Genomic DNA, 24,212 nt, shown 5'->3' with positions numbered 1-24,212 from the left:
CACAAAAATAATTTGGACTAATCCTTAATTTTCTTTAAAAAGGTAAATCAAGTTTACATTGAAGGCATTATAATGGTGCTAATTTTTGAAGGATTTAAAAGCAAATATAATGTAATGCAATTTAATATGAAGCTTATTTTATAAAGGCTGTATTCATTTATTGAGCTGTAAAGCTTTTTAAATACTTTTGAAAAAGTGAATATTTAGTAACACCTTACAATAAGGTCTCATTAGTTAAAGGTCCCGTTTTTCGTGTGTTTTTGAAGCTTTGATTGTGTTTACAGTGTGCAATATAACATGTGTTCATGTTTCGCGTGTAAAAAAACAGTATTTTTCACACAATTTACTTATCTGTATACCGCTGTTTTCACTGTCCTAAAAACGGGCTGATAACTTCCTTGTTCTATGAAGTCCCTCCTTCAGAAATACGTAACGAGTTCTGATTGTGCTAGTGGTTCCTGTGTTGTGATTCGACAGCAGCTTAGCGCACGTTGCCCGTTGGGAAGTCCAAACAAAGGTGATTGGACTCCGGGATGAAAATAACAGCGTCTCGATGACATGGCGACAAACACACTCTACAAACGCAACTCTTCCTCTTCTCCGTGGGAGCGCAACAAGACCACGCCCCCTTTTTATTTGTATTCCTGTGGGCGGAGGTTAGTCAAAAAACTGTTCTAGTGACGTCATTAAAGAAGGAAGTAGAGGGATGTAGTCCAATCCGGCCGTTCACTGTAGGCAACTTCTGTTAAATAAAATATCTCGCTTGGCATTGAACTTTGAGCTTTATAATTTTACAGATATTATTTATACTCTAACAACAACATTACACACTAACTAAAGTTTGAAACATGGGATCACGAAGAACGGGACCTTTAACATTAGTTAATGCATTAGCTAACATGAACGAATAATAAGCAATATATTTTGAAAGCATTTGTTAAACTTTCTTGATTTTAGTTAGTAAAAATCTAATTGTTGGTTGTTTGTTCCTGTTCCTGGTCACAATGCATTAACTAATGTTAACAAACACAACTTTGGATTTTTAAAATGTATTAGTAAATGTTAAAATTACCATTGATAAATAAATGCTGTAGAAGTATTGATCATTGTTAGTTTGTGTTAACTAAAGTAGTTAACTAATGTTAACTTATGTTAACATTCCTTGAAAAGGACTTTGGTTCCCTTTTGAGGGAACTCCATGCTGTGTCTGATTGATGATGCTATGGAGAACGCCTCTGTGTGATTGCTTCTTGCACGTGTGCAATTATTCCAGTTCTAATTGACTCAACGTCACCCCACGTGACGGTGTACCACGGAAGCTAAACTTACCCGTAACCAAGCAGCGTTAGCTTCTGTGTCTTCAGCAATCTCTCTGTGTAACATTGTCTTATTTGGTGTTTGTTTGTCCCGTAAGGCCTCAAAACATTAGTTATAATGGCGAATGTGCTGTTTAGATTCTGTGTGCCTCCCTGCCCTTGCTATATTACCAGTGGGGACTAGGGCTGTGCCGGTAAACTTGACAACCGCACTACCGCGGTTGTAAAGCGCCACCGCGGTGGCTGAGTAGTACCGGCGGTGGTTCGCCAAAAAAAAAATTTTGTTTGTGAATGCTGTTTTACATTAATATTATGACACACAAAGCTTTGTTTACAAAAGGGAAAAATAGGTTAGCAATTAAATGTTATATCGCAGATTCGCAGCCATGGAAAAGTTTGAATTCATGAGGAATGAGAGAGTTGTACGTGAGCCCATAAATTTAAACTGTCGGCTTTGAATTCTGGTTTGCGATCTGGTCACCCTATTATCAGCGAATTTAACAATATTCCATTAGTTAGGCCTATTCCATATAGAAAGCTTGAATTGTCTACTTTTAAACAAAACAATTAAAAACGAAAATAAACCGACTATGCTTTTGTATTCCGTATGAAGTGTGCATCTCTCTCTTGGCGCGTTCACTGCAAAGATGATGAGTCAGCATCGTCAACTTCATCTTTGCAGCCCGACACTGACTCAAAAACCCCCCCACTTTATTAATAAACAATTCAAATGTCTCCTTGCTATATTTGACACATTAATAATCATTATTTTTGCCGGTTCTTTGTGACAGCTGTTATGTGCGTTATTGGCAGCGTCACCCTCCGGTTACATGAACGCGTCACCGCATCAGCACCAGAACATGGAGATTTTATTTTAGCGAATAATCGCACAACATTAGATATTCTATAATTAAATAAACTAATTGAATATTCAAAAATCTGGACTCATCCCTGCATGGAATCTCTTGTTTCTTTTCCCATATCGTCTCTCGTGTCTCACCCATTTCCGAAGGGGATTATAAACGTTTCTTCCTTTGTTCGCTTTTAATTAGGTCTATTATTTTCGTATTCTTTACTCTGGTAAAGTAGCCTAGAAAAGAAAAGTAGCCTAGGACAGATAGCCTACATTTTTACTTGTACGTCAAATTCTTTTTAACACAGTTTGTGCTTGTTATTAGACATATAATTGTTAAGGCGCGTCAAGTTTGTAAAGCGCGTTTCACACGCGCGGGTGATTTTAGTTTGGCTTTCTCTGGCAGCGCGCAAACATAGCCTAAACGCCTTGCCCTTGTGGAAGATAAAATTCGCTCTTCATACCTTTTACAACAAGTAGAAAACATGAAGATATCAGAAAAGAGATCGATGGTCTCTTTCCTGCTCTTGTCCCACATCCCTCTCAAACCTCAATTCTTTTTTTGGGGGGCTGCAAAGATGAAGTTGACGATGCTGACTCGCGATCTTCGCAGTAGTGAACGCGCCAGAGAGAAATGCAGATTGCATACAGATTACATAAGCAGAGAGCAGTCTGTTTTCTTTCGTTTTGAATTGTTCTGTTTAAAAGTAGACATTTCAAGCTTTCTATATATATATTTCTCAGGTCTGTGAGGCAAGTAGGCTACCTTATATGCTGAGTTTCGGTTAATTTATGCGACGAGCTCCAGTTCACGCACCGGCGCCTCCGTGTCGTGATTATCTATTGTCTGCTATATTTATTGTATGCTATATTGTCTTCTTATTTATTAAATCCAGACAATTGGTTGATGAAACATTGATTAAAATTAAGATACAATTAATACAAAACGAAATTCACTTTAAAGAAAGGCTTTGTGCTTTCTGTTTGAGGTTTCTGTGAAAGTTTTAAAGCAGTCTTTTAGTGCTGCTTTCAGAGCCGCCATGTCCGTAACGGTAAACTGTCACGTCCGTAACATTGTTTTTTCCTCATAAATGCGAACACGAAAAATAAAATAAAATGAATATTTTTCTGTGGAGAGCCAACCCTTCTTCATCCGGTGAGTAGTATTAGGCTACTTTTGGTTTGCGCAGTGTAATTCACAAAATTACTAAAAAATATTTATATCTAAAAGTTAAAGATTTTTGTGTCACGTCCGTAACGCATGCGTATTTCCCTCATATTAAATATAAAATGCATGTGTAGACTGATATTTTTCTAATGTCCTTTATTAAGGGAGTATGGATATATAAACAGACGTTTCAATATATTGGTATTAAATGCATTTTCTGAGAATTTATATTTCAAGTTTTGACTGCAAATGTCACGTCCATAATGCTGGAATTGCCCAATTTTTAAAAATTTATCCTCAACTAGTTTTGTGGTGTAGGTCTACGTATTCTATAATGTTAACTTCAAATAATACTTATAGTAATTTAAAGATATGGTTGGATCTGGACGGGAAGGATAACTCTTGGAGTTGGAATTCTGCCTTCTCACACCGCGACACAGGTTTGTGGATCTGAGTGTTGCGATTTCGGTTTCATATCGCATATCGTTACAGCCCTACTCAGCATCTGCCCGAGTTCGTTGTGGCAGTGGGGGGCTCGCCCCCTCTGAAAAGGGTTCTAAAGGGAATGTGTTAGGTTGTTTCCTGCCGGTCATCCGCTTCAGGGTATCAAGCTTATTTTTGTCTCAATGGGTCCTGCAAGCTATAGAAAACAGGTACAGAATTCAGTTTCGTTCTCGTCCTCCGCAATAGAACAGGTTTCTATTTACAGTAGTAGGCCCAGAGCAGGCTCAGGTGCTGGAACAGGATTAGGGGTCCCACTTTATATTAAGTAGCTTTAAGTACTATGTACTTACATCAAAAAATAAGTACATGTACTTATTGTGTTCATGTTGTATTGTAAAACACCTTTGCTGCTAATGAGGTGTGATACGGTTAAGGTTAGGGACAGGTGTGGTGCTATGGGAAGGTTTAAGGGTGGGTTAAGGTGTAAGGGAAGGGTCAACAGTGTAATTACAAATGCAATTACATTAATTAATTACAGCTGTAATTACATGCAGATATTTTCAAAATATAAGTACAATGTAAAAACATGTATGTACACAATAAATCCGTTGTATCAAATTATTAATTTCAATGTAAGTACATAGTACTTAAAGCTCCAATATGTAGGAATTTTGTAATAAAATTTCCGAAAATAACTTGCACAGTGTGATATATTTCCTCCAGTTGTGTACTTACAATATTTCAAAAGTCTCCAAAGATTTTTTATTTCAGAGAAATTCCGATTTGAAATAACTGGCCGTCCCGGAAAAGAAACGTCGCCTCTCAGTGACGCAATGTCCGCTCTATCCTTGTTTTCCGGTGTGGACCATGTGATCGGATATTCCACCACACCGGATTTTTTTTATTTATTTTTTTACAACAACTTTGAGTTTTTTTTCTTATCACAATAAACAATAACGACGTCTGACAAAGAAGAAAAATAAAAAATATGACCCACCACACCGGAATATCACATGGTCAAATGCGGAAGTGGTGGTTATAGATGGTTATAGCTGTTATGGATCACGATTACTCTTTGGCGAGTATTGAAGTGCCAACAAAACGAAAGCGTCCATATTCGGATACACGCAGACTGTGTGACAAACGAAGGAATAAAACCTGGATAAATATCGGCCAGGCGTTTTCGAGATGGAGAGAGCTGCGCGACTATCTTGGACTTGACAGAGACTCTGCTCTCGCGAGTGTATTGATAGACAGGTAAGACATGCAACTGTCAATAATAGCACTTATAAACAAAGTTATATTGCTCTTTGTACTTCGGTAAGGCTTTTTATCACGTGTGGTGATCGAGATTATGGCAGTACAATTAAATACAATCGGATATTTGTTGTTAAAAATATATATTTAGTCATTACTTGCAAATGTTCGTTCAAATTTACTTTTAGATATTGGTTTGAACACGTTAAACAACACGGCATTAACCATAAAAACGTAAAACTGCACAACATTAACCCAACAAATCATTTGACAAATAGCTGTAAGTTGTAACGGGATAATATAGCATAACATTTCACGTTCCTTGCAGTTCATTAATTATGATGACATAAAATAATACGATCAGACATACAGGTAATACAAAAACGAATAAATTACCTCATCCGTGATCATGATTCATTAATTTCATTTAGATACATCGCTAGATGGTGAAAACGCATTAAAAACGACATCTCCCATCGTCACCTCCTTCATTGTTCAGTCTCTCTTGGCGAAGAAGGGCGTAGAGCACATTCTTACTCCCGAGAGGGACTCCGGGTTTTACAGCCAGTACTTCATAGTTCCAAATAAGGATAAGGGGTTGCATCCCAATTTAGATCTGCATCAATTGAACCATACTCTGAGGACGTACAGGTTTACGATGCTTATGATTTAGCTCATCGTGACTCAAATCAGGTCCGAGGACTGGTTTGTCCCGATAGATCTAAAGGACACATTCCATCCTTCCCCAACACAATTTCATCAAATTCCATCTTCCGGAAAGGGGGCAGGGAGCAGCAGGTCATTTTAATTTAAAGGTACACACACGAAAATGGAGTGTTTTTGTTTTTTCTCACACCCAAATAAGGGCAAATTGGACATGCTATAATAAATTATCTGTGGGACATCAGCGACTTATATTAAGTCTAGTAAAAAGGGGCATAATAGGTCCCCTTTAAAGTGGAGAGTATTCACTTTATGGTGCAGAGAACACCAGTTGGACCCAGTTAACTGCCCAGTGACTTCAGTGCTGAAGTTCCTTCTGGAACGTTTTTCAGTCGGTCTATCCCCCTCCACGCTTGAGGTTTACATGGTGGCCATAGCTGCCTTCCACGCACCATTAGGTGAAGGGCTTTTGGTGGGGACACCGCTTACAGTTAGGGATGTCCCGATCCGAAAATGTGATCGGAAATCGGCCCGATCACGTGGTTTCAGACTCGATCGGAATCGGACGTTACCTCCCGATCAGGACTCGGATATACAGGTGCTGGTCATATAATTAGAATATCATCAAAAAGTTGATTTATTTCAGTAATTCCGTTAAAAAAGTGAAACTTGTATATTATATAGACTCATTACATGCAAAGTGAGATATCTCAAGCCTTTATTTGTTATAATTTTGATGATTATGGCTTACAGCTTGTGAAAACCACAAAATCAAAATCTCAGAAAATTAGAATATTACATGAAATCACACAGTAATTACACAGTAATCCCATGGTCATTGAACCAGGTTTTGGTTCTTTTGGCAGTGTGGGCAGGTGCAAATCCTGCTGGAAAATGAAGGAAGCATGAAGTGCTCTGAAAATGTCCTGGTAGACGGCTGCGTTGACTCTGGATTTAATAAAGCACAGTGGACCAAAGTCCTCTTTTCTGATGAGAGCAAATTTTGCATCTCATTTGGAAACCAAGGTCCCAGAGTCTGGAGGAAGAATGGAGAGGCACACAATCCAAGATGCTTGAAGTCCAGTGTGAAGTTTCCACAGTCTGTGTTGGTTTGGGGAGCCATGTCATCGGCTGGTGTTGGTCCACTGTGCTGTCCACTCAACGCAGCCGTCTACCAGGACATTTTCAGAGCACTTCATGCTTCCTTCAGCAGACAAGCTTTATGGAGATGCTTCCTTCATTTTCCAGCAGGATTTGCACCGGCCCACACTGCCAAAAGAACCAAAACCTGGTTCAATGACCATGGGATTACTGTGTAATTACTGTGTGATTTCATGTAATATTCTAATTTTCTGAGATTTTGATTTTGTGGTTTTCACAAGCTGTAAGCCATAATCATCAAAATTATAACAAATAAAGGCTTGAGATATCTCACTTTGCATGTTATGAGTCTATATAAAATACAAGTTTCACTTTTTTAACGGAATTACTGAAATAAATCAACTTTTTGATGATATTCTAATTATATGACCAGCACCTGTATATGTATATATATTCTCATTATTTTTTAACACATCTATAGTTACGCGGTGGCACAGAGCGCCGGTTTCACACTGCACAGAGCGTAAGCAGCGCAGGAGCAGTGCGTATGGTGAGCAGGAGCAGGACACGCGCGTTTTGCTTTCACACTGGTAGCGTTTATCACGCGCGGCTGAACCGCGGGTTGTGTACAGACAGACTACTCTATAATGGATAAGTTGGCATTGCTTTATTTCGTTTTCAAATACATTTAAGAGAAAAGACTTGTCAAGAAGCTTATTTTATTAATAATTTCATTTATATAACTTTTGGTTCATCTTTGTTTTTATTGTTCTGGCAACAAGTTTGTTTTGGACATTTGTTTTATTTTTAAATTGCTGTTGGTCATTTGATCGACTGTTTAAAACACAATAGATATCATCAATGCACTTTTTGGATAACATCCTTTTTGGATTTTGGCCATGATCAATGCATTGTCACTTTAATTCAGCGTAAGCGGCGCAGCAAAAAAACGATCGCGGCACTGCTGCTTCTGCTCTGCTCCTGAGACGCGCTGCCGCGCCGCCTCTGCGTGCGGTGTGAATGCTCTAATCTGTTAACATGGGCGCCGAAAAAAATACGCGCTGCACGCTCTGCTAACGCGTGCAGTGTGAAACCGGCGAGTGCAGTTCCTAAAAGCACATTACTGGCTTTGCAAACACTGTGGCACTTTTATTTTTTTATTTGTTTACATGCCTGCTTGGTATTTTAAGTTGAGGTGCTATTTGTTTATATATTACACTTTTTTATATTTACTGTTGCACTTAGTCCAAAAGTGAAGAATTTATGTTATTTATTACTTGATTGTTCAAGCTACCTCACAGAAGTGCTCTGTTTGTTAACAGAGTTGTTGAATGTTAAAATAAGGTGAATTAAATAAAAAATAAGGAACTTCCTGGATCTGTTTTTCGCTCTTCTTTATTCTTTTTTTATGTATTATAGAAGTATCGGATCGGGACTCGGTATCGGTAGATACTCAAAATCAAATGACTCGGACTCGGAGGCAAAAAAACCTAATCGGGACATCCCTACTTACAGTAGTAACTGTTTTCCTTTATGGCACTTTGAGGTTAAGGCCTGCTGTTCATGCAAAAGTTTCAGCCTGGGATTTGGTCGTGGTTCTAGAAGAGTTGTCCCCTGCTCTTTTCGAAACCCTGAACTCTGTGTCGAAAAAGATGACTGTCTCCTGTCTTTCAGGAGTTTCCCTTCAAGAGTTGTGTGATGTGGCAGGCTGGTCTCTTCCACACACATTGGCCACATTTTTTAGCGTGAATATGGACTCTAAACCAGGGTCTTAAGTGCTTTCATCCTAAGTTGTACTCTGATTGACTCACACTAGGACATGCATTTGTCGATTTTAAAACAAAACGTCTCAGGTTATGACTGTATCCATGGTTCCCTGAGAAGGGAATGAGATGTTACATCACATTGCCATACTTCCTGCATGCCTGTGAGCTACTTGCTTCAGCCATTCATAAGTTAACGCTGTTTTGTTCCAGGTATCATATATAGCTTCAGCGGTATACGCTGTCACACATCACAGGGTTGCAGCTGTTGCGCCAGTCAGAACTGGAATAGTTGCACATGTGCTTTAGGCGCAGTTACGCCGAGGCATTCCCCATAGCAACATCAATCAGTCGCAACATGGATTTCCCTCGAAAGGGAACCATGGTTACAGTCATAACCGGAGACGTTTTGTATTAAAATTGAAAATTGAAACTTAAGTAGTACAGAACACACTCAGTACATGTACAATTTTGTCCATCCCTCTTTGATTTCCCAGAGTCACTATCTATTTACTAGTGTGCAAGTAACCTTCATTCCCTTGATAAACATCAACAACAGTGGCAATACTTCAAACTAAAACATACATTACCAAATATCTCAGGTAATGATTTTTTTTTTTTTTTTTTTATTATTAATTTTTTGTTTGATTTTATTTAGTGTCAGTTATTTTAATTCTTCAACCTAAACTAAATGAAAAAGAAAAATGTTGCCTTGGCCACAAGCTGTAATAACATTATTATTATTATTATTTCTATTATTTTATTTCAATTCATTTAACGTTTATTTTATTTCAAGTAATGATTTTTATAGTTTTAGTTAACTATAATAACCCTGTATCAGTCGATACAAGTATTTCCTTTCTGTTACCTTCATACCATGTTTAATGTTTGGAAATGTATTCTCCAAATGAGACTCTAAATCTGTTATTTGTGGGGGTGTACCAGGTTATTCAGCAGAAGAGTGAAGAATGTGATCACATTAAGTTCTTGATTGAGGAGAAGGACTCAGAGGAAGAGGCATTTTATGAAGACTTGGATGGTTTTGAGGAGAATGGGACTCAAGAGACACGGATTAGTCCATACACCTTCTGCAAAGCTTTCCCATTCCACTTGATGTTTGACAAGGATCTCATGCTTTCACAGTGTGGAAATGCCATCTTTAGAGTTCTGCCACAGGTCTGTCTGCTCAAAAAATATAGTTTATTTTATGAATATAAAAGAGAGAGATTTATATATAAAGTGTGATGGAGTAACATGTTAAGTTATGTGTGTCATCTTCCAGCTGCAGCCTGGAGTCTGTAACCTGTCCTCAGTGTTCTCTCTGGTGCGGCCGCACATAGACTTTAGTTTCCATGGCATCCTGTCCCACATCAACACTGTCTTTGTGCTGCGGAGTAAGGTCTGTCTGCCACAAAACATTACATATACAAAACATTACATATAGTCTGATATAAAAACCACCAACAATCATTCACAAAAATGTGGTTAACATTTTCTGACACAAGTGTGTTTATCAGTTCTATAGTACTATAGAACTGATAATCACACTTGTGTCAGAAAATATTAACCACATTTTTGTACATTACATTGTAATCCTTTTATTTGTATATGAGTGTGTGACATATGCACTCATATACAAATACAAGGATTACAATGCATGTTGTAAGAAATATGAAAATTTGAATTTGTTAAATACAAATTTAGGTTTGTTAATGGTTTCATGTAGGAGGGCCTGCTGAACGTAGAGACTGCTGAGAGTGAAGATGAACTCACAGGAACAGAGATCAGCTGTCTCAGACTGAAGGGCCAGATGATTTCACTTCCTGAGACTGAGAACATCCTTTTCCTGTGCTCACCAAGGTAGATGGAAAAGACTAAAGTATTACCAATAAAACACATGGTTTTGGTAGCTTAAACCAGTGGTTTTCAACTGGTTTGGCCATGGGATCCCATTTCCCCATGGTCATTAAGCTGTGTCCCAATTTTTGTTGGAATTTTACCTAACTCCTACTATATACAGTGAGGAAAATAAGTATTTGAACACCCTGCTATTTTGCAAGTTCTCCCACTTGGAAATCATGGAGGGGTCTGAAATTGTCATCGTAGGTGCATGTCCACTGTGAGAGACATAATCTAAAAAAAAAAATCCAGAAATCACAATATATGATTATTTATTTGTATGATACAGCTGCAAATAAGTATTTGAACACCTGTCTATCAGCTAGAATTCTGACCCTCAAAGACCTGTCAGTCTGCCTTTAAAATGTCCACCTCCACTCCATTTATTATCCTAAATTAGATGCACCTGTTTGAGGTCGTTAGCTGCATAAAGACACCTGTCCACCTCATACAATCAGTAAGAATCCAACTACTAACATCGCCAAGACCAAAGAGCTGTCCAAAGACACTAGAGACAAAATTGTACACCTCCACAAGGCTGGAAAGGGCTACGGGGAAATTGCCAAGCACCTTGGTGAAAAAAGGTCCACTGTTGGAGCAATCATTAGAAAATGGAAGAAGCTAAACATGACTGTCAATCTCCCTCGGACTGGGGCTCCATGCAAGATCTCACCTCGTGGGGTCTCAATGATCCTAAGAAAGGTGAGAAATCAGCCCAGAACTACACGGGAGGAGCTGGTCAATGACCTGAAAAGAGCTGGGACCACCGTTTCCAAGGTTACTGTTGGTAATACACTAAGACGTCATGGTTTGAAATCATGCATGGCACGGAAGGTTCCCCTGCTTAAACCAGCACGTCAAGGCCCGTCTTAAGTTTGCCAATGACCTTTTGGATGATCCAGAGGAGTCATGGGAGAAAGTCATGTGGTCAGATGAGACCAAAATAGAACTTTTTGGTCATAATTCCAATAAACGTGTTTGGAGGAAGAAGAATGATGAGTACCATCCCAAGAACACCATCCCTACTGTGAAGCATGGGGGTGGTAGCATCATGCTTTGGGGGTGTTTTTATGCACATGGGACAGGGCGACTGCACTGTATTAAGGAGAGGATGACCGGGGCCATGTATTGCGAGATTTTGGGGAACAACCTCCTTCCCTCAGTTAGAGCATTGAAGATGGGTCGAGGCTGGGTCTTCCAACATGACAATGACCCGAAGCACACAGCCAGGATAACCAAGGAGTGGCTCTGTAAGAAGCATATCAAGGTTCTGGCATGGCCTAGCCAGTCTCCAGACCTAAACCCAATAGAGAATCTTTGGAGGGAGTTCAAACTCCGTGTTTCTCAGCGACAGCCCAGAAACCTGACTGATCTAAAGAAGATCTGTGTGGAGGAGTGGGCCAAAATCCCTCCTGCAGTGCGTGCAAACCTGGTGAAAAACTACAGGAAACGTTTGACCTCTGTAATTGCAAACAAAGGCTACTGTACCAAATATTAACATTGATTTTCTCAGGTGTTCAAATACTTATTTGCAGCTGTATCATACAAATAAATAGTTAAAAAATCATACATTGTGATTTCTGGATTTTTTTTCTCTCACAGTGGACATGCACCTACGATGACAATTTCAGACCCCTCCATGATTTCTAAGTGGGAAAACTTGCAAAATAGCAGGGTGTTCAAATACTTATTTTCCTCACTGTATATATATATATATATATATATATATATATATATATATATATATATAATTTATTTTACAAACATGGTTGACATACACACAATTACCATCCCACTTTACTTAACATGCACATAAATTGTAAGAATATGATTAAAGGGGTCATGAACTGCATTGTTTTGTTGTTTCATAATGTTTCCTGGGGTGCACTTATAATGTTATTATGATTTTTACTTCAAAAATTGTCATAATTTAGAAATAAAAGGCATTTTCCTTGCCTGATTTTAGTCTCTGATTTGAAAGCTCTGTTTGAAGGGGCGTGTCTGCTGAGAGACAGCTTTGCATATGAAAAAGCTAGTATTACATGTGGAACTCTCTCAAAAACTTTTAGCCTGTTTTTACTATTACAGCTCTCAATGTTAACTACTCATGAAAAGTGATAATAGCATTACAATTAGATCTATGGCATTATATTTAGATTGTGGCATTAAAGGGATACTTCAGGATTTAGCATTAAGCTTTGTATTAGTAGAAAACCTGTAATATTTTCGAATTACCATGCTTTCCACCCTCATATCCCCCTGAGACGAGAGATTTATGTATTTTTTGTCTGGAAAAAATCCTCCGATGACGCAAAAATTGTCATTTTGTGTCATCGGAGGATTTTCTGACCAGAGGCTAAAGACTACAGCCAGTAGAAGGGGCTGTCCCGCATGTTTTCAACCCGCCCATAGAGGGTGGGATCTCACTCACAGAATGTACACATAGTTTCAGCCATCTTTCTTTGGAAGCTAAGCTAGCAGGCTCTTGTTCTGTGGAGAAAGCTGAGTAGTAGGGGTTACCATCCTCTTTTTCCCGGACATGTCCGGCCATCGAGATCGTGCAAAATGTCCGGGATTCGGCTTTTGCTTACTGCGGTCGCCATTCATTGTTTACATGCACACCTTTTGTTTCAATCTAACTGAATTCATTCCGATTGGTGCATCTAAATGTAGTGTTTACATGAACGCTAAACAAGTGATCGGTTGATATGCGTTTTAACATTGCTAAGAAAATTCCCGCTCCTCCGTGAGAGATACGAGACCGCTGCGTCAGACATTTTGGGCGATCTCGAAATCCCGGGCAAACTCGTCACGGAGACTCACTAGTAGCCTAACCTTGTTGTTTTCAACTGCGCTCTCTAACTGGTAGGCGTGGCTTGGGAGTGGCCTCCTAGGGCAGCGAAGCAAGTGCATTCTGGGAGTTGTTGTCTTTCATCCACATAAGCCAAAAATACATTTTCAGGCTTTTCTCAGTCTAGAAAGCTCCAAATTCAAAAATTTCTTAACATTTCTTCTACATAAATGACCTATTTTAAATACACATTCATCTTTCCAGAGGTGAAGTATCCCTTTAAGGGTTGCAGTAATGAGCATAGCCAATCGAACACAGACATGTATACTATGCAGCGATCTCGTCATTGCAACTCGATTTCTGCACACTAACGATTGCTTTGATCATAACTAAGTGCAAACACAATGCAAACACAATGTAAATAAGAGATTCGTTGATTATTATGGGAGTTTTGGCATGAGTCCAGAACTCAAGTCACTGATAAACACACGCTGTTTGATTGACAGCTCCAGCACGCGCTGTTTTGTTGACAGCTACAGCTATTGTAAACAGAGCGTTCTTTGATCGATTTCTATATATAATTCAATCAACAGATTGTTTAAATAACAGATTATTTACACCCTACTTAGAGAAACAATGTGAAGTTGACCGTTTAGTCACTGGTTTGATTTACTGACAGGATAAAGAACATCTGACTGCAGCTACATGAATCATTATATCAGAAATCACTGGTCACAGATGAGGCATTAGAATGAACAGGGTTACTTGCATGTTGTGGCAAAACGATACTGTCAAATCCATATCGTAAAAGCCTGCAAAGCCTGCGCCGAGTTTGCAGACTGATTTACCAAAGAATCCAGTGAAATGTTCCGAATACGAATAAATAATGCTCAACTGAGACATTCCCATTTTTAAAAATAAATATCCACATTCCTAGCATTAGGATCCTTTGGAAGGTAATGTTATTTTTAGTCCAGTGAGTGACCCGGTGCTCTTCTCTCTTCCTCATCTCACTAACGCCAGTGGGTGGGGCCAAAGTAGATTTTCTTCTGGCAGTCTTTCACTACCTTATTTTGTCATAAAGAGGCACATTCCAGGACAAGTCGTTCGCTGGGCCTGATAAAAATAAAACCTGATTTTGAACTAACAAGGAAGTTTTCAGTTCTGAAACTTTCAGGATATTCTTATAATATGATGTCCTCTTATATGTCAAAACCTGAAGGAAAATTTGATTTCTCAGTTCATGACCCCTTTAATGCTGATGAATAAACAGCAGAAGTTGGGCCAGTATCTAAAAAATGTATACATTCCAGTTATTCTCTTTTTCCAATTTTTTTTAATTTGTATTTCAATCAATATGTGTGCTAGTACCTTATTTCACAGTCTGAGATGAGTTGAGTCCACTTGCAGTTGAACAGGTCACTTGGTTCAGACACTCTTTCACTGGCAAGCAGGGCTACTAGAATAATCTGTGTCCTTCCCACTGGTTTAGATTGAATCGTCTGCTGTTTTTTTAGAAACTACAATAATCCCCATGGCATGCACAGAGAGGCTTTTATAACTTATAATGAGACATGCAGTTGAAATATTTTCAGATGGGACTGTTATATTGGGTTATACAGTTTTTGAGTTATATTGTTATACTTTTTTTGTAGAATAACATTTTGTTTCTTGACTTTTTGATAATTTATGGGCTTAATCCAGTGTTTTGTCATTTGCGTATATGTCAGTGTAATGAATCTGGATGACCTTACAAGGAGAGGTCTGTACCTGAGTGACATTCCTCTTCATGACGCCACCCGTGACCTTGTGTTACTGGGGGAGCAGTTTCGTGAGGAGTACAAGTTGACCCAGGAGCTCGAGATCCTTACTGATCGTCTGCAGCACACTCTCCGAGCCCTGGAGGATGAGAAGAAGAAGACAGACAGGTCAGTCTTTGAAAGATTTAAATATTAAAATACAGTAGTGGCCAAAAATTATGTCCAGAGGGGATAACGTCTTAGGGTTACGTATCGAACCCAGGTTCCCTGAGAAGGGAATGAGATCCTGCATCAGTTGCTGACACTATGGGGATACGTCCTACGGAACCTGGTGTCTGAAGCACGTGCTATTCTTATTCAGTCTTATTGCCCAACTGCAGTCTGATGATGTCACATGGGGCACCCAAGAGTACAAAAGAGTGTCTGCATTACACATCATCAGATTTGAATTCTCTGAAGGAAGACGCGCAGGCATGCCCGAAGCATGGCAACGTGACTCAGTGGGCCCTATTTTAACGATCTGAAACGCAAGTATCAAGCTCGAAACGCAAGTATCTTTGTTAGAGCCCTGCATTTCAGCCCGAGCCCGACGGGCCCCGACTTTTTTACGCCCCTAGGGCCGGGCTTCGGGCCAATTTTCACGTCATAGTTAAAATGCGGGCCGGGCCTCGGGCCTTTTTTGGGTTATCCTGCTTTTTATATTTTTAGACATTAATTTAAAAAAAAAATATGAGAAGTTGACGTTGACGATAGAAAAACAAACATAGAAAGACATTTCGTAACCTCATAACTTATGGCGTTATTTTCCTGTCAAATGTCGAGAGCGCATTATTGTAGCGTGAAAGTAGGCTACATTAATATAATGCGCGAGCGCGAATCTCTCTGCTCGCACACGGAATATAATGTGCCGAGCGCGAATCTCTCTGCTCGCGCGCGGGAACTGTACGTGCCCTGCACTTAAAACGTGTTTTAAATACTGGCCATTATAGCCATCAGCTAATCTTAAAATTACACTGACATATGACTGACATGACAGTCTGTCTCACGCACGCACACAGAAGGTTTCCCGTCAGCGCGACCCACGATTCACCTCATGTGCAAATAATGGAGAATATTAAGAGAAAAATCGCGTGCGTGAGAAGAATTCGTGATAGAAGAAAGGAGGACTGGGTTAAAACCTTCCACTGTGGATGCTTAGCTATTCTTTTTCTCCACGATGCTCTGTTAGAGACTGTTCTAACTTTTCGTTTGATTGGACTTTATTTTCGTTTAACTGTTGGAAACCTCTGATGTTTTTCGTTTGATTGGACTTTGTTTTCGTTTAACTGTTGGAAACCACTGGAAAAAAAGAATGGCCATGTTCTGTGGTGCATTTTTGAGGTAAGATAATCTGCAAATAATTTGTTTTTAATTTATTTAATTTAATAGGCTATTGCTCATTTCGTTTGCAAGCGCTGTTGCGAGCAGCCTGAGCCTGCCTCAGTATTTCAAAAAAATTTCACAAATTTTTACTCACTGTGGTTTAATAAATAAACATTTATTAAACTAACTGTCTGTGTGATATGCTTGAAGTTTTTTATATCTATTGATTTTATTGTAGACAAGTAAAGTATTATAGCATTGATTTGAGAGGCTCAATTGATCAAACATGTTTTACTTGCTGTCGGCTCGGTTTGCTTGGTCGTCATTTAAAAAAAAAAATGCTCCAAACATTTGATTTGTCTAAATTAACCTAATAAAGAAACATAACTAACAAAACTGAGCTATTTTAATGGCTGCAAATAGGGCAGGCTGCCGCTGTGTAATGAAAAAAAAAAAAAAAAAAAAAAGGGGCTCGGGTCGGGCTCGGGCTGATAATTCTGATGAGCTGTCGGACACGGGTCGGGCTAGGGCCTGAGCGTCTCGGGCCAGGGCCGGGCTCGGGCCTAAATTTGAGGCCCGTGCAGGGCTCTAATCTTTGTGGGCGGGTCTTGGGCGCTGTTGCTATTATACCGGCGGGATAAATGACTCTTGTGCCCGACGCAAATCAAAATGGGTTGGTCTGAAGTAGCTTCATTATTCATAGGTGTGGTTTGGGCGTAACGTGAAATAAACCAATCAGAGCGACATCTCACATTCCCTTTAAGAGCAGGCACGCTTGTTCTATAGCGGATTGCTATTATAACGGCGGATTTGCCAGGCGCGCGCCAGCAGCTGTTCACATCCGAGGAGACCGACGTTCTCGTCAGGGCCGTAAAACACGAAGAAATGACATTGGGGATGGAGAAACCCACCCAAATTAACTTCGGTTAAACAGGCGTATGATAATTTGGGTAAATGTGTAAGTTAGATTTATGCTTTTATAATAACTATCTATCTATCTATCTATCTATCTATTGTAATAATGTATAATTTGCAAAAATGAAAACTGCTGCTTCTGTGTAGATGAGAGAATCAAAGTGTATGCGCATTGTGCACATGCTACATTGATTATGGCCAAGGATGTGCCCTTAAAATAGCATACGAATATCATGCACAACGCGCCACTGACTTTAGACTAGGTTTTTCCTGGTCAGTGGCGGAATTGTTTTCTAAACCTGCAAAATAGCATCAGGGAACGTTTGCGCCGGAACACGCCTCCTCTTTGCGCTGAACCGCCCCGGGGAGTGCAAGTGTATTTCCTAGTTTACCGACGTGCGTCTGTGGAGGGAAAAGTCCGCTGTGCGCGGGTGCAAAATAGGAATGATACATACGTCGGTGTACAAAGTTAATTGCGCTGGGTGCAAGATAGTGCCCAGTGTCTCATTCCCTTCTCAGGGAACCGGGGTAACATATGTAACCTTAAGACGTTCCCTTTCGGGGGAACTCAACTCTGCGTCAGTTGCAGATGCTATGGGGACGTTTATACCCTCTACGCCAGTGGTTCCCAAAGTGGGGGTCGCGAGATGATTTGTATTAAAAAAAAAAGTGAAAAAAAAAATATATATATAGGCCCTATATATTTTTGTTGCAATTAATTTAATTCAATACTTGTTAAAAGGTGTTTGCAGAAAAGTCTGATAAAAAAAATATATAATATATATATATATATATATATATTTTAATTCAATTTGTAATTTTGTCCCAGACATTACGAGATTACGTCAGCGTCAATCACAATCAAGTTACGTACATCACGCGCAGCAACACAACGTCCCGCTGTTTTTTGCTAAAGCTAAATGTGTTTGGAGGCTACAAATAAATAATACCTGCTTTAAAATGACTGTGGTTAATATCCACAACAGAAAAACCGAGAGGGGGAGAAAATTCACAGGTGAGGCCGGTTGATGGTGCGAAAACTGCAGTTGCGGAGGGAACATCCGAGAGGGCAGCGGAGGTCAGTGAGGGTGAGCCGCAAGAAATGCCCTCCACTTCTGCTAAGGGTGGAGCCCGCCAAGCCCATCACTTGGACCCGGCTTACTCCAAATCAAGAAAATACAGAGAGGAATTTATTAAGTATGGATTTGTGTGTCAAGTCGTAAACGGAGTACAACATCCCCAGTGTGTAGTGTGCTCTGAAGTCCTTGCTCACGAGAGTCTTAAGCCGGTAAAAATGCAAAGACATCTGAACACTAAACATCCCAATCTCGCTGCTAAACCTATCGAGTTTTTCCGCAGAAAAGAGGGAGAGTTACGAGGGCAAAAAAACTCCTAACTACACAAACAACAATCCCCGCTAAAGCTCAGAGGGCTTCCTATGAAGTGGCATATTTAATTGCACAGACTAAAAAGCCTCACACGATAGGTGAAACTTTAATCAAGCCAGCGGCAATAGCCATGAGTCGGATTATGCATGGTGATAAGCAGGCCGCTGAGCTCCAACAGGTGCCGCTCTCAGACGGGACTGTAGCCCGCCGCATCAGTGACATGGCACTGGACATCAAATGTCAACTCATTGACGCAGTGAAAGGAGGGAAGTATTCATTACAATTGGAGTCCACCGACGTCTCCAATTCGGCCCAGCTCCTAGTTTTTGTCAGGTACATTTTTGAGGGGAAGCTTAACGAGGAAATGCTGTTTTGCGTGCCGCTGGAGGGAACGTGCACTGGTGAGGACATTTTTAACAAACTGGACCGCAATCTAAAAGAAGAGGCTCTCTCTTGGAGCGAGTGCTTGTCAGTGTGCACAGATGGTGCAGGCGCAATGCTCGGAAAAAAGAAGGGTTTAAAAGCACGAGTCCTGCAAGTGGCACCTCATGTCATTTTTACTCAATGCATCATACTGTACACAGAGAAGCCCTCGCAAGTAAAACACTGAAACCTGAGTTAAAACACGTTCTTGACACTGCAGTAAAAATGGTCAATCACATTAAATCACGACCACTTAACACGAGACTGTTTTCAACTCTCTGTAATGAAATGGGATCAGAGCACCAGGGCCTGCTGCTCCACACAGAAGTCCGCTGGCTATCGTGGGGCAATGTGCTGAGCCATCTGTATGAGCTGCGAGATGAGGTGCGCATTTTCCTCACTGACCAAAGATCTCCTCTCGCCGAGCACCTCACTGATCCTGGCTGGGTTACAAAGCTGGCATATTTGTCATCTATATTTGAAAAACTGAACGGACTTAACATGTCACTGCAGGGTGAAAACACGAGCATCCTGTCTCTTAATGATAAAGTGCAGGCATTTGTGCGCAAAGTGGAGCGCTGGAGAGAACGGGTGGAAACTGGGCGCATAGACATGTTCACCAAATTAGACGAATTCCTCGAGGAATATACATTGAGTGTAAATATTGTCAGGGAGTCTATTACTGACCATCTCCAATCCCTTCTGGATCATTTTAACAAGTACTTTACAGAGGAAGGTACGCAAGAAAAACACGATTGGATTCGATCCCCTTTCACTGCCACCGCAAACCATCTGACGTGTGACACGGAGGACGCGCTGATTGAACTTTCATCTGATCGAACCTTGAGGACACGTTTTGAATCAAAAACGCTGGACGAGTTCTGGATTTCGGTGAAGGATGAGTACCCGCAGCTTTCCAAAGACGCTTTGGATACACTGATGCCATTTGGATCAACTTATTTATGCGAGAAGACTTTCTCCGCACTGACTTACATAAAAAATAAACATAGATCGCGTCTTAATGTGGAAGATGATCTCCATGTTGCCATCTCCAAAACTAAACCCAGACTGGATCTGCTTTGCTCAGCACACAGCGCGCACCCATCACATTAAAGTGGTTCCCAAACCTGTCCTTAAGGACCCCCAACACTGCACGTTTTCTTTATCTCCCTAATCAAACACACCGGATTTAACTCATCAGCTCATTATCACATGGGTTAATGAGCTGATGAGTTGAATCAGGTGTGTTTGATTGAGGAGACATAGAAAACGTGCAGTGTTGGGGGTCCTTCAGGCTTAACACAGACAATGTCTCTGTAGACTAGTTTTGCCTGCAGGTTCGTGTTAATTCCGTTTTTATATTGGGAAATGTAACACAATTCTTAATGTATTAAGAATGTAACATACTTTCTAGCCATACAGGCGTGCGTGCGTGTGTGTGCGCGCGTGTGTGTGTGTGCGCAAAAGTAACTAAACACATGAACTGAGGTCAAAACATCAGAGTCTTATGGCTAGTGAAAATATTCTGTCTTTTCTCGCTAAATATTGTTATGGTAAATTCAGTCATAGTTTAATGAAATTAGTTCTGATATAGTCTTTTAAAACAGTTGAACAAATGAAATGTAACTGGGTAACACAATGTCCTCTGAATTACTGTCCTCTTCATAGTTGAAAAAATGCAAATAATCTTCTCTGTTTGATCAAGTTATCGGTCAGTTCTGCTTTAGAATAAAGGCAAGATATTAATGTGTGTTTGTAGAATTAAACGTTTCAGATAAGTCTGTTTTAAACAGTGATCTTGATTTATTTTCTCAAGCTGCTGAGTTATTAAAATCGTCTTACACATTACATTTGTGTATTCCAGTTTAGCATTTATTGTATACATAAATACTGAATCTGGATGGGTGCATTGCAGATATGTTTGCATTTTATGAACAGCATTCATATTTTCAAAGCTTTAACTTGATAAATCATTGGAATTGCATTTTTCAGCTTTATGCACACTTAATATCTAATGCAGGGGTGCCCAATCCTGCTCCTGGCGATCGACTGTCCTGCACAGTTCATCTCCAACCCTAATCAAACACACCTGAAGCAACCAATTAAGGTCTTCAGAGCACGTCAGGATCACTTGAAAATTAAAGGCAGGTGTGTTTGATTAGGGTTGGAGATGAACTGTGCAGGACAGTCGATCGCCAGGAGCAGGATTGGGCACCCCTGATCTAATGCAAGCACATTTATATTGTTATATTTTATTGTAGTGTTATAAATGCACACAAACACAAGTGGCTTCAAGATATTGTGACATGACATTGAAATGTTTTTTGTAAATGAAGGGCATCGTTTTAATGTGTAAACCTGACATTGATATTGCATTATGTGTGATGCTGAGAGAAATGAGGAAGAATTATTCAGCATGACACAGAAACGCTTTACCGAGTAATTAGTGTTTCTGACACGTTGACCGTCGGATTAGCTTGAGCGTGTGTGTGTGAGCCGCTCAGACCTGCTCGACGAGCCCGATCTCATGAAAGTGCGTATCTATAGCACGAATGATATTTCTCGTATCATTTATACGCCAAAATGAGTTTTTGCGTGCATATGATACGCAGTTTTCGCGTGCATATGATACGCACTTTATGGCGTGTAATATTACTCCTCACCCCTAATCCTACTTATGGCGGGGGGCGGGGGGCGGGGGGCATTTATCATGGGGGTTGCGGGCTAAAAAGTTTGGGAACCCCTGCTCTACGCCATGCTGACCAATGCCTCTTTTTGCACTGTGAAGGTCACCAAGCACAGTCTCGTCAGGCTTAAGAAATGAAGGACTCGATGGGCCTCAACCCAGAATATTCTTAATGTGTCAGCAACCAATTAGGACACATCCTTTGACACCACAGCCTTGCTCCCTAGAAGGCTCAGTGTTATAGGTGCTAGGAAAAATGCTTCAAAGCTTCCATACTCAACCATTTTTGAAACTGGGATTCCTGCATTAGACTAGTCCGAGCTATGGCTACAGGATAGCCTCTAAGAGCAGAGCTAACAGGAGTGACTATAGACATAGCCTCATCTAAGTCCATAGCACTACATCTGGCAGCCAAACCAGGCGATAGATGAAATTTTATGAAATACAGCAATTCTACATATAACCCTACCAGACCTGACCACAAGCCCAAGGGAGCAGGGTACTGAAGGGAGCATGCAAAGGAAGAATTCCAAGAATATCCAGACTAATGAGCTGGAGAGGCAACAGAGAATGGGTCACTATCTGCAATAAAAGCCATTCTGCAAAGACTTTTGAGTAGCCTGGGGATGGTGATCAACCCATTCACAAGGAGCATAATTCTGCTTTGGGGGCAGCAGAGTGAGTGGGTCACCATCTCTACACTTCATAAGCACCTATATTGGCATGGTTGCTATTATCACCGCAAGTTCACCAAGGAAGCGTGTAAAGATAGATGCTTTTACATCCACACTCTTACCTCCAATTTTCATTACTGGAGGGGGGTGACAGAGAATGTGGGAAGACAACGCCAACTACCAACTCTGCCGACTCACCCATTCCTGCAGGAAGCGTGCTGCATCGATGCATCTACATCTATACTATCTCTCTTTACTCTGGAGGGGGCTACAGATGATAAGTGGGTGGTGTGTATCGACATAGTCCACTACATTCTATCAATCTGGCCATTCCTTGCGAACTTCCAGGAATTATGCCAGCATAGTGACTATGTTTACACGAAAACCTCCAAGCTGAATACGCTGGAGGGGGGGCTGATGGAAGTGCTATAAACACACCAGAATAATCCACCAAATCACCTCTTTCTCACAGCCACCTTCTGCTTAACATTTAGTGTCAAATGACTTAAAAAACAATATTCATGAAAAACGTTTTTTCAAGTAAAACTTTCAGGGTAATTGAAAAAAAAAAAAAAAAACGTTAAAAAGCTTAATTTTGTTAATTTGTGCTCAGGCCAGTAGATCTTCCAAATTATAAGTGTAAAATAGAGTGCCAAGACACCTTATACCTCAAAAAACCTCAAAAGGCTCTGTATAATATAGGTGGAATTATTAAAAAAGGCAGCCAAAATGCTTAAATGTTAAGAGATCTTGGTTTTCTCTTTTATTTTTCAATTCAACTAGGTCATTCATATAGCTATCTACTGAGTTCATAGTTTGGTCATTAGTTTTATGTTAGGCTGCATCACATCACATTAAATCCTATTTGTGTGTAACAGTACATAGCTATATTATTTATTTATCAGTTATTTTGGTTTCCTATTGTAGACGTGTTGCAGGTCAGAATGTCTTGATTCATTTGTTCTTTTATGCTTACATAGCATTAGTTTCTGAAACTTCAATATGGAGCTGAACTGGGCTCTATGTATTATTTGCCAGAAAGACACCTCTGAACCCTTAGATGTCCCTTGCAGACAACTGGGACAAGTGGTGATAAATCTGATGACTATAGATAATTTTTTGCTAATGTCGAGCAATTCAGGGCGATTGACAATCTTACAACTAAACTCTATTTTGGGAATGATGAAACTGCTAGCAATTAAAAAAAAAAAAAAAGCATTCACACTGGGTTCTCTCAAAGACATACAACAAGTTATCTGCAATACCTTTCAACCAAGCTCATGAACAAGAGAATAAGATTGTGAAAGGTTGCGGTGGTGCAGTTGGTCTCACAGAAAACTTAAAGGGACACTCCACCCATTTGCATTAAGCTTTGCATTGTTAGAAACCCAGTCATACTATTGAATGGTCGTGCAACACTCTCTCATTTTCCCCTGAGACGGGAGAAATCCGTTATTTACCTCTTACACTTCCTCCTACAATGATGCAAAAATCGTCATTTTGCGTCATTGTAGGAGGAAGTGTAAGAGGGGGGGGATTTCTGTTGAGACTACAAGCACTAGTTCCTCATCTTTCCCAGGGGGCGGGACCCGCTCACGCTACAGACCTATTACAGATCAGTGGGTGGGACTTTACTCTCTGAAACTGAAAGCAATATCCTCCATCTTGTTTGAAGCTAAGCTAACAGGCGCTGTGGAGACAGATGTAAAGTTATGACGATAGCGGAGGAGAGTGCTCAATATGATATAG

At 40.2% G+C, this 24,212-nt stretch overlaps 2 protein-coding genes across 2 annotated transcripts in view; one reads left to right on the top strand and one right to left on the bottom strand.

Moving 5' to 3' along the window:
- gucy1b1 (guanylate cyclase 1 soluble subunit beta 1) overlaps nt 1-24,212 on the top strand; it is a 102,442-nt gene that overhangs the window by 10,383 nt on the left and 67,847 nt on the right. Inside the window, exons 6-9 of the mRNA XM_079863643.1 lie at nt 9,511-9,741; nt 9,848-9,964; nt 10,292-10,425; nt 14,986-15,183. Of these exons, the coding sequence (XP_079719769.1) occupies nt 9,511-9,741; nt 9,848-9,964; nt 10,292-10,425; nt 14,986-15,183 (680 nt within the window). The remainder of the gene's footprint in view (nt 1-9,510; nt 9,742-9,847; nt 9,965-10,291; nt 10,426-14,985; nt 15,184-24,212) is intronic.
- The window catches only part of LOC307153899 (uncharacterized protein), a 226,227-nt gene that overhangs the window by 143,959 nt on the left and 58,056 nt on the right, over nt 1-24,212 (bottom strand). The gene's annotated exons all lie outside the window — the stretch shown is intronic.

Source organism: Squalius cephalus (genome assembly GCF_949319135.1).
Source record: "Squalius cephalus genome assembly, chromosome: 2".
Classification (NCBI taxonomy): domain Eukaryota; kingdom Metazoa; phylum Chordata; class Actinopteri; order Cypriniformes; family Leuciscidae; genus Squalius; species Squalius cephalus.
The sequence above is the reverse complement of the archived record's forward strand: the minus strand, read 5'-3'. Positions and strand labels throughout refer to the sequence as shown.